The following is an 11,371-nucleotide window of genomic DNA, read 5'->3' as shown; positions in this document are numbered from 1 at the left end:
TTAGGATCATCTACAGGTACCTATACTGTAGATAGGTCTTAGTCATCAGGTCTACTCCACTTCCTTGTTGCCTGCTTAGACTCTTGGCACTCTTAGGTGAGCAGACTTAGTCAGCCTGTGTTGCCCTAACACACACCAAGTCACATACATTCTGCTGCAAAATATATCTTGATGGCCATCATGCTGGTAGCAGACTGTGGTGCCATAAACATCCAGGTCACACTTATTGAGCCAGAAAAAGAATCAGCCCCACTGAGACAGTTCTATATCAATTCATACCTATGATAATGACTGGTGTGTAAGAAATTATATCACTGTGTTCATCACTCATGGAGATGTTGTGAATCAGATGATGAGAGCACTTCAATTCAGGATGAAAAGACACTCAAGTCACTGAATACAACTGAGCTTGTCATTGAGAAAGGGACCTATGGAGCCCAATGCACCCCACATGACTTTGCTTCTCAAGAGGATGAAAATGATGTGGTTAAACCAGTGTACAAAAAGTTGAAAAAAGCAGGAGGCCATCAGATTCAGTAGGCAAATTGTTGTAAGGAGGTTTGTTTGATGCTGACATTTGGTTCTGAGAGCCAGTGAAGCAGTGGCAGCATCTAGACCCAAAATTTTTGACTTCATTACAAATAAAATGAAGGGATATCAATTCATCTTTCAGTATCGCCCCAAAGGCAAGAACTTGCCATTGAAGATGAGTATGTTCATCTGACTGGTATCATATGCACCCAGATATGCTCCAGGCCCTTGACATCATGTGTCTGTCATCTCTGTGTCCGATTTGCCCTCCTCAGAAGACTCATGGACACAATAGCACACAAAACTACCCCTCCTATGGCAGTCAAGCCAGAAGATGACAAAACTGAGACAGACAAAGAGAACAAATCTCAAGCAGCAAAAGTGGAGGCCCAAATTCAGGATCTTCAGGTGTGTGAGCATACACATCAATCTTCTGAAGAAAGAGCTAAAGTTGGCACTCCAATCATAGAAACTACTACATACCCTGCATCAAGGCTCCAAGAGGAAACCTGGTGTCAAACACAAAGGCAGAGATGGACAGCACAAGCACATCAAAGTGGAGCAGATTGAGGTGCCTCACTCCCTTGCCTCCGGCGAGGTGATTGACTTGACAACATGAATTGTCCGTGATTGCATGTATGTCCATCTAGAGAGGTGGGCACTTGATTAGTGATATCTGTCTGATTAAATAATGTGGAAGCACTAGATGTAAATGCTCATCAAAACCAACTCCCATTTGCAATATGAAGCATATGTGTGAAGGACAAGCAAAAAGCTTTTCAATAACATAAATGATCTTGGGAGCTGAGAGACAGCATTGATATACAGCATCTGATGTTTTAAAGCATCACATGGATGCATAAGTACATGACTACCTGGTGTGTAATCATAGTCCTTTCAGCTGCCTCAGGGCTGGGTTCAGGGTAATATTGCATACATACTGTGACTCTAATGTGGAATTTGTCTTCTGACTGAGCACAATCAACCAGGAAAACAGCGCTTGCCCAACAACCCCTAAATGTTGTGTCATCATAGCCCAATCTAGCTGCTCCTCCCACCAGGATTGTGTAAGCTGGTCTGTCCAATTTTGACCTTCACTCCTCCTGCTGTGATCCATCAATGAGGTAGTGCCCTCTATGGTAGCGGAAGCATCAAGCATCAGGCTGGGTCTTGGCAAGCAAATGGGAGTGATGGATCCCTGCCTGTGTGCATTTGGTGTGCTGGTGCATTCCATCAGGAAGGTGGCCGGTGTGGGTGCAGGGAGGAATGGCTCAGGATGCCACTTGTAAGAAGTTATATGCACATGGTCATCTGTCAGAGATGAACATATAGTTTGGCATTGGGAGGCAGGTAGAATGAGTCCCAAAGCATTATGAACATTCAGCAAATGCATCAAAAAGGGCAGGTATAGACCTTTAGAGGAAGTAGGAAGGAAACCAGGAGATGACTTGCTCTCAGTGCTCTCAGGGTATGTGCTGATGAAGACATCACTGCTAAATCCTTTCTGATCTCTCTGATCACTATGGAAACCAAAAAAAACTTCCGACACATGTGATTTGCCATGGAGCAAATACCAGTAAGTCCCCATGCTTTGGCCAACACATTATATATCCATGGCATATCTTTACCAGTCTAGTTGCAGACAAAAATCACCACAAATGCTGGAGCAGAAAATCCAACATCACATGTCACAAATCCTCCATTATGCTGTTCTACAATTGTGTTCCCATAACTGTTGTCTCTGCTATCACTCCTTCGAGTCTGATCATTCACTTGAAATGCCACCGATAACACAGCATTGTATGCAATCTGAACAAGGAAGCTGAGACTGATGGAGGATGGTCCTTGTCTTTGGTTCTCCCTATCTTTCATGACACATTACTGCTCTTGCTCTTGTTTTTGCTCTTCATGACCACATACAATATCTCCATGCCTTGCCTTGGAGACTTTGAAATGTGGATTGAGATTGATGGTGTTAGGCTGGTTGAGTTACAAATTGAGTTGGACAAGTTTAATCAAACAGCTTGATGTTGGATACCTTCTGATGCTGGAAAGGTAATAGTTGTCCCCTTCCTAATTTGACGATGCTAATCTGCACCACTGGCAGAACTTTGTGATTCACTTTGAAGATCACACCAAAATGCATACTTTCGCTGGATTCATCTATCTTGATGGTTGCTGTGCTGAAGCATGTGTGTTCCACCTGGGCCAAGGTCATTTTTGTGTGCCAGGGGGCCGCATCAGCCCCACAGACCTTGCACCATTCCAGTTTGCACCTATGATGACAACTGGTGTGTGAGACTTCGCTGACTTCATGCACTAGCAGCTGACAGGACCTCTGTCATCCAGATGATGAGAGTGCTTGTATCCAAGATGAAAAAGTTCTTGAGTCATTGAGTACAATTCACCTGCTCTTGAATAAGGGAACAAGTGGTGGTCTGACTTGTCATTCAAACCAATGAAAGCTCTCTCAGATAAACCAGTGTATGAGAAGCTGAAGAAAGCAGGAGGTCACCATATTCAGTAAGCAAACTATCTTACTGGGTCTGTGTATTATCCTGACAAGGGACACCCAGGTGCGGCAAAGCCATGACAGTGCCCACTTTGGACATTGTCAAGTTTACTCCCAGCTCTGAGAAGTGTATGTTTACCTTTCAATACTGTCCTAAAGGTGCGCTGTTATGGCAGAGAAGTACAACAGCATCTAATGATATTGCTTAGATATGCTCCAAGTGCTTGACATCATGCATGTGTTGTCTCCCCATGAACCTTTCGTGGCCCAACACTCAAATTCATGACAGCATGTGAGCCCCCTCCTGTAACAGCAGAGTCCAAGTATGCTGAAGCAGAGAACAATCTAGCAGTGGAAGCAGAGATTCAGGAGCTTCAGGTTAGCATGCATATATGTCCATTTCATTTGGAAACAACTCGTGCTCAAATCCTAATTATAGAAGTGACTTGATGCCCTGCATCTGTGGTCCAAGAAGAAAACAATCATCAAAAGTGAAGAGAAAGAAGGTCTGGGTAAACACATAAAGCTGGAAGCCTCATGAATTTTTCAATGGAACAGTGATCACTCTGATGTGAGATGATCAGGCAGTGAGATTCATTGTTTACAATTGAGATCTGTTTGCCAAAGTCATGCTCATTTGTTGCATGCTGGGTACCCTCTTCACAGCACATAGTTTACAGGAGCACTCCAGTTGCATAGATTTTCTGCATATATGTATGTTTGTTATCAAAGGATGTTAATAATCAAACCAAACATCATGAGACATGGGTACCATATTACCAGTTTTAGTAGGGAAGTTGTACTCATGTCCATCACATTGTGTCCCTGACACATCCACTGACACTCCATGTTCTTGATGACCACCAAGAAAATTGGTACTTTAATGCCTCGTATTGGTGACTTCAAAGCCTGGATTGAAATTGATGATGTCAGACTGCCTGAGTTTTGTATTGAGCTAGACAATCCTAATCAGACAATCTGATGTTGGATCCCTTCTGAGGCTGGGAAGGTAACACCACACACCTCTCTTCTCCTTGATGCAGCAATGCAGATGTAACAATGATCACAGAACTTCATTGTTCATTGGGAAGCCACACCAAGTCACATACATTTTGTGGCACAATATATCTTGATGGCTGTCATGGTGGTAGCAAACTGTGGCACCATAGGTATCCAGGTCACCCTTATCAAACTGGGAGGAGAATCAGCCCCACTGAGACAGTTCTATATCAATTGGTACCTATGATAATGACTGGTATGCAAGAAATTATATCACTGCATCATCACTCATGGAGATGTCATGAATCAGATGATGAGAGCACTTTGATTCAGGATGAAAAGACACTCAAGTCATTGAATACAATTGAGCTTGTCATTGAGAAAGGGACCTATGGAGCCAGACATGCCCGGCATAACTTTGCTTCTTGAGAGGATGAAAATGACATGGCTAAATGACTGTACAAAAAGTTGAAAAAAGCAGGTGGCCATCAAATTCAGTAAGCAAATTGATGTTAGGAGGTTCATTTGATGCCAACATTGGGTTCTAAGACTATGGGAAGTGGTGACAGTATCTGGGGAGAGGGTTTTTGACTTCATTACAAGTGATACAAAGGGATATCAATTCATTTTTCAGTGTCGTCCAAAGGGCAAGAACCAGTCATTGAAGATGAGTGCATTTATCTGACTAGCATCCTATGCATCCAGATATGCTTCAGGCTCTTGACATCATGCATGAGTGGGCCTGGTTGGTTTTATTGCTCTTTCTGATGTACTCACATGCCCATGGTAGCATGGGAATCACCTCTGAAGGAATTAACAGATGAAGATGATAAGTTGGAGACAGATGCTGGTAATGATGCAGACAAAGATGCAGCATTGGAAGCAGAGATTCAGGATCTTCATGTAAGCTGCTCTACACCTCTGTTGCTTATTGCTACTGAGCTTAGTACTTGCATACAGAAGCGACTCAGCAACCTGCATGAGCACTTCAAGAGGAAATCTGTGAAACAAGAAAGCACAGAGGGACAGTGCAAGTGCATCAAGGTGGAACAGATACAGGTGGCATGTCGTGTCATCCGCAAAAAAGCAAGGTGATTGACTTGATGTGAGCTGTACTAAAACATACTTTTATATGGACTGGGATCAACCACTGTTCAGTAATACATGTTTATCTAAATGATGCAGCAATATATTCATGCCATGCATTTGTTGTGTGTCATTGCACAGTAAGACACTCATTTCTTTCGGCTCAGGGGAAGTGCATCTTGTAGACAATGCAAAGCATCCGACATGGCTTTTTCTCTGTGTCCCAGGCACGTTTGTTATTCTTCCCCACCATATCATAGCAATTGATACCATGTAACTAACACGCCTTGGAAACAGGTTGTTCCTTGTGCAATCAGAGTTGGATACCTTCTGAGGGTGGGAAGGTAACATTCGGGCCTATCACCCGTTTCCTTTGGTCATTGTGCCGGTATGTTAACGGGTAGCAGAACTTTGTTATTCACTTTGAAGATCACGCCAACTCGCATACCTTCCGTTGTAGCGTCTATCTTGATGCCCACTGGGTTAAGTCACCCTTGCACCGACCCCGGGCCGGCGGAGGCCATCATCGCGTAGAGGGTAGCAACATTAGGTTCATGGAGTCCGCACCATTTCAGTTCGCATCTATGATGACCACTGGTCTGTAAAACTAAACTGACTCCGTGGGTTTGCCGCTAATGGGCCGCTCGTACCTTAGACGACGAGAGTGCTACTATTCATGATGAAAGTGCTCTAAAGTCACTGAATACGATCGAGCTGGTGATTCAGGCGGGAACTTTCGGCAAGCGATCTAGCTTTCGTGGGACAAGAACTCTCCCGAACAATCCAGTGTATGAAAGACTAAAGAAAGCAAGTGGTCATCGAATTCAGTACGCGGATTGGGTGTTGGAAGCGATTTCCGACGGTGGCACTGATGTTGGATACCAAGGTTTGGTGAAACCGTGGTGAAGCCCCCCGCAAGCCTCCGCAAATTCAAGAGCAATGAAGAGAAACCCTTCAAATTTGTCTTCCAGTACCGTCCTAAAGGCAAGGTTTATTAGCGCCAAATGTCGGAAACAGTTTCTTCACGATGTTCCATAGATATGCTTCAGGCTCTTGGCATCATGCGTACCTCGTCTCCACGTCCACATTTCCCTTCTGAGAACACTGACGCGCACAATAGCACGCGATCCTACCCCTCCTACGGTAGTCAAGCCCGACGATGGTGAAACCGAGACGGACGGAGACAACGAATCCGAGGAAGATCCAAAAGTGGAAGCCCAAATTCAGGATCTTCAGGTGAGTGCACATACCTGTCAATTTTCCTGCAGAAAGCGCTGAAGGTGGCATTTCAATCATAGAAACAACTTGACGAATTGCGTCAACGCTGCAAGAGGAAATCTGGTGTCAAACGGGAAGGCAGAGATGGACGGCACAAGCGTATTAAAGTGGAGCGGATCGAGGTGCCTCGTTCCCTGGTCCCCGGCGAAGTGATTGACTTGACGATGTGAGCTGAACTGTCGTATGTCACATATGTTTCTATAGATATTTGGAATGAGATCGATCCTTGAATAGTGGTATCTGGCTGGCTAATGTGGTTGCACTGCATGTGAATATTCTTGAGGGACTAGGCCAAGACCATAGATACCTTCTCGATCGCACAAACTTTCTTTGGAGTTAAGACACAGAGTCGATGTGCAGCATCTGACATTTTGAAGTAAAGGGCATCACATGGACGCATAAGTACATGAACACCTACTAACCAGAGTCCATTCTCCCTCGGAGTTAGGCTTTCGTCTGGTTAACATAATGCGACGATCAGCGATCCAATGTGAAATGCGGCTCCTGACTGAGCGCGATCAACTAGAAAAACAAGCGCTTGTCCAACCAACCCAAGATGGTGTATCATCATAGCCCGATCCAGCTGCTTCTCCCACCAGGATTGTGTAAGCTCGTCTGGCCAATTTTGACCCTTGACAGTTCGCCCCCCCCACCGAGATCCATGAACGAGGCAGGGCCCTCCACACTAGGGGAGGCATCAAGCATCGGGCTGGGTCTCGGCGGTCGAACGGGAGTGATGGATCCCTGCCTGGGTGTATTCGGTGTTTGCGGTGTAATGTATCCCATCACGGAGGTAGTCGGGGTGGGTGCGGGGAGGAACGACTCAGCGTACCACTCATACCACACTTTTTGGCGCGAGGTCATACGCCACAGATGGACGTCGAGCTCGGCATTTGCGGGGAGGTATAATGGGTCCTGGGACATCATGAGCATTTGCGTTATGGCTTCTGAAAGCACAAACCTTCAGCGGGAAGTAGAAAGGGAACCAGCTGAGCATGTTATTGGATTTTTGGGCCTTGGTCTCCGGGTGTATGCTGAGGGAAACGTCGCCATAGAGGTGGGCTTCGAAATATCCAGCAAGACCATGCAAGACGCCAGAATGGGGGATATGAAAAGTGAGATGTGCGGAGCGGGTATTGTGTGTGTTGCTGAAAGGTAGTCCTATATGCATGAATCAGCGTACCGCTCGGTGCCGGGAAGGGGATGCCTACCTCTGGCGTCGACGAACAGATCTCTCCGGGGGTGCTCGAAGCTCCAGCACTCCTGGACCTTTGTCCCGCAGATTCCCCTCACGCCGCCTCCCTCGCCCGACAATACGTTCGTTGCCTGGAACATGACAACGTACGGCGTCTCCGCATTCTTCGTCTCGTCGCCGACAGTCTGGTGCAGCACTTCGTTGTACAACTTAGAGGAGGAAAGGGGAGCGACGTGTGCGGTGTAGAAGGAAGGGATCGAGATACCGTCCTCTTTCAAGAACCGCTGAGCACCATCAAGACACTCCGGGCTGAGCTCATTATCCCCGAACGAGCCAAGCAGCTCGCTAATGAGGATATCGATCTTCTCGGGCAGCTCGACACTGCGCATATCGCCAAAGAAGAGGGTTACGGCGCCGTTCCATTCCAGCGTGTTGCGTTCCTGAAGTGTGACGAGCGCGTTTGGGTTCTTCTCGATGGCGTAGAGGGTGGTGCGACCGAGAGAGCACCGTTGAATAGCCTTGTAGGTCCGGGCGATGAGCGGTCCTCGGCCTGCACCAGCGACGCACAGCACGCTTATCTGTATCAGTATTCTGTCTCATGCTAATGACTGAACAGACTTACGTCGGCTTCTGTCCCCTCGCCTGTAGGGCCTGGAACACCGCCTCCTCGTACCGCTCATACTTGACCGGATCCCTCTCAAAGATCGCGTACGTTGAACTCTGAAGATTATCCATCAACGGCTGGAGCGGCGCCTGTACGCGATCCATATACGTGCTGGCAAAGCTCTCGAGCGTACCCTCGGTACGCATAGCCTGCAGCGGCCTGCTCGTCTTCTCCAGGAAGCGGATGTACTCAGCATATCCCTTGCTGCCACCCGCCCCGTGCAGGTTCGCCTGAGTCTTGCTGAGAATGACGATGGGGAGGAATTGCATCACTTCTTTGAGGAACACTTGGGTGGCTTTGGCTAGCACCGGGTAACCTTTTGCATTGGGGATAAAGGAGGTTGCGGGGAGGAACAGGTGACGGATGGGTTCAGCTGACCAACGATCCATGGCCCCTGGTCGAAGGGGGAAAGGCGGGGAGAGGTCGAGCACTGCGGATCGGCTCAGTCATAGCCAACAGGGAAGGGTTGCGTCCCACTTACCGATAGATAGTCTAGCGTTATAGCCACATACAGTCCTGATCACATCCCACATCTCCCACGCGCTGTCGAGTCCCCCTTCCTCCTCCTCGCCTCCGATGGACCCGGGACTGAGGACAATCTGAGGACTCTTCAGTCCCCCACACTCCCGCCCAGCGAGCAGCCCACTTGGTGACCCCGTGCCGCGTTCGACTTCGCTCACTGGTATCCGGATGGCGATCTGCATGTACGACCCGAAGGTGTCGTTCAGTATTGCGTTGATAGAACGGGCGTAGTCGGCAGCATGTGCGCGGTTCCGAGGGGGAGGAAGTACGACGGTGCGTACGTCGAGATAGGTCGCGTATGCGAGTTCTTGCCTCAATGCCTGAAGAACTATCAGTGGACTCATTTATGCACAGAAATAGTATGTACGCACCAGCTCAGAGTCGTACCTGATCCCAGATTCTGGACTATCTAGCTCCAACCATGCGCTCACCATCCCAATAAGGGAGAAGGTCTCCTCCAGGCGGGTGACCGTAACTTCTTCCCTTTCAAACTTGGGATGAAGCCGCCACTCCTCTGCCTCCTTCTCGAGGTCTTCCCCTCTTGAAACTTCCCCTTCCCGTGAGGTCGACGTGGACGCGTGGTTCGCACCGACGCCTACGGGTTGTTGGAGGCACATTCGACTCCATCGGTCCTTCCATCTCGGTGTTGTGAGGGGTAAGCAGACATAACTGTATAGTCTGCTAGCGAGGGTCGTGCCAATGAGCTCCTGCACCGGGGTAGGGTCGTCGGGCTCGCGTGGAGTTGGTGGGTTCGAGGAAAGGGCGGAGAGCTCGGCGGTGTGGATATGCAGTGCGATGGGAGTTGATAGAGGGTCTGGACACGCCATTTTGGAGAGCTTGTCTCCTTTTGAATGAATGGGTGAACTGTATGGTCGCCGTTGATTGTACGCGACTGGAAAAAGGAATTGAACAACGAATGAGCGCTGTTCGGGATCAATCTATCAAAGTTAAATGTAAGTGAGAATGAACTTTAAAGTAGAAAAAGAGAATCTATGTACACTTTTTGATGGTATAACAAACAGCGTTGTACTAGTATGATACCGCCTGTCACAGAGAACAAAAGAGCTTCGAGAGTGTACGAATCCTGGGCGGCAAGCGGCTATTTGGCCGCTTTGGCCGGCGGCTGTGCCCGGAACCATATATCAGGACCCGTTAGGGTCCGTAAGAATACCTCCGTAAGGGTCCGGTTTAGTCCTGGTTATAGGGTCCGGTTTTGGTGGCTTCTAATTGCCCCTGGTTGCCACCAGAAGCGCATTTATGCTTCTTCTTGGCCTTAGGAAAAGTAGAATAGAATAGGCCAATGGCCTAAGCAATCTAATAGAACATTCTTTTTCTTCCACTGTCCCTGCCTCACTTGCCGGCATCACAGCATGCCAGAACCAGGCCTTTGGGCTCCCATCATGATTGGGCCAGCAAGGCCAGCTGTCATGCTAAGGCCCGGTTTTGGGGAACCAAAGGCACCTAACTGGGCCTTAGCACTGGCCTTTGGTTGCCCCGGTCCTGTGGCTGTTCAACTGCCTTAAACTTGCAACTTCTGCACCAAGTTGAGTAATTCTCTTTCCATATTTCCCCTCACCCCAGCTTGACTTCTATCTCCTTCTTTCTGTTCTGCTTAACTTAGCTATGTCTCAGCATGTCACTTGCAGCAGTGAACCTGCTCCTGATTGGACTAATGAAGATTACCCTCTGGAGCACATCAAGATCCTTGCTGCTGCAGTGAAAAGAGCCATACAAGACCTCTGGCCTTCCTCCATCAAAGAGAGGACTGCATGGGCAAAGAATCTTGAGCTTGTCACTGCTTTCTGGGTAAGAGCATCCCCCATCCTCCTCCCACTTCTTTTTGTTTACATCTTATTAGGATGCCATCCACACCCTTGCCCATGTGAGGGCACTAGGTCTAGCAAGGTCGCCACACACTAATACCAAACAATAGATGAAGTACTGGGGGGTCTACTGTGGTTGAAAGCAACTCTAACCAGCAGTACTAGTCAATATCCATGTCACCAGGGCCAGCTGGATTATTGGGGGGGTCCCAGGGGGTCACTGGGGGGTCCCAGGGGGTGTTATAAGTTGGTTATAGATAGCTGAAAAGTGTAGCAAGAGTTGTGGAGTCAAGGCAGGTTTCTGAGAGCAGGGTGTTCAGGTGTGTGTAGAAGGGGGTTCAAGACAATGAGATGACTTAGAAACTGCTTGTAGACTAAGGAGTTTCCTCAGAGATCAAATCTGAGGGATACAGCGTCACTGTACTACTGTTTATATACCTTGTAGGTGTTCACCAGAAGCCCAGGAGTCCAGGTAAATTCTGGGGACTCCTACAAGTGTCAGATAGACATCCTAGCAACACCCCTAGGCCTCCCAAACCTTTCCAATAAATTGTGGAGACTCCTACAAGTGTCATCTTGCATCCCACTACTCCCAGAAGGGGCCTTTTAGCACCACTATGTCTCACCCCAAGTGTCTGGACACAGCAGTCTTGTGGTGTCCTCTGCACAATGTCTTGTACAGCCACTGCAATCATCCTAAGGCAGTTACCAGCACAGGAAGTTCCAGGGGCTCGTTTTTTCATTGTTCCTAGGGCGAAATG

General features: G+C 47.9%; 2 protein-coding genes across 2 annotated transcripts; one reads left to right on the top strand and one right to left on the bottom strand.

Moving 5' to 3' along the window:
• Nucleotides 1–5,703: 5,703 nt before the first annotated feature.
• DACRYDRAFT_114111 (uncharacterized protein) lies at nt 5,704–6,576 on the top strand (the record flags this gene model as incomplete). Its single annotated transcript, XM_040769762.1, has 7 exons — nt 5,704–5,725; nt 5,784–5,867; nt 5,916–5,955; nt 6,015–6,112; nt 6,167–6,193; nt 6,249–6,364; nt 6,427–6,576. The coding sequence occupies exons 1-7, from the start codon at nt 5,713–5,715 to the stop codon at nt 6,574–6,576; spliced, it is 528 nt and encodes a 175-aa protein (XP_040631681.1). The 5' UTR covers nt 5,704–5,712.
• Nucleotides 6,577–6,764: 188 nt separating this feature from the next.
• On the bottom strand, nt 6,765–9,580 carry DACRYDRAFT_62982 (shk1 kinase-binding protein 1). Its single transcript, XM_040775720.1, has 6 exons — nt 9,159–9,580; nt 8,747–9,107; nt 8,224–8,695; nt 7,618–8,174; nt 7,368–7,567; nt 6,765–7,321 (listed from the first exon to the last, which is right to left on the bottom strand). The coding sequence occupies exons 1-6, from the start codon at nt 9,402–9,404 to the stop codon at nt 6,974–6,976; spliced, it is 2,184 nt and encodes a 727-aa protein (XP_040631680.1). The 5' UTR covers nt 9,405–9,580; the 3' UTR covers nt 6,765–6,973.
• Nucleotides 9,581–11,371: the final 1,791 nt, after the last annotated feature.

The sequence above is a fragment of the Dacryopinax primogenitus genome (assembly GCF_000292625.1).
Source record: "Dacryopinax primogenitus strain DJM-731 SS1 chromosome Unknown DACRYscaffold_3, whole genome shotgun sequence".
NCBI lineage: Eukaryota > Fungi > Basidiomycota > Dacrymycetes > Dacrymycetales > Dacrymycetaceae > Dacryopinax > Dacryopinax primogenitus.
Note: the sequence above shows the minus strand (reverse complement) of the source record. Positions and strands in the feature narration are given on the sequence as shown.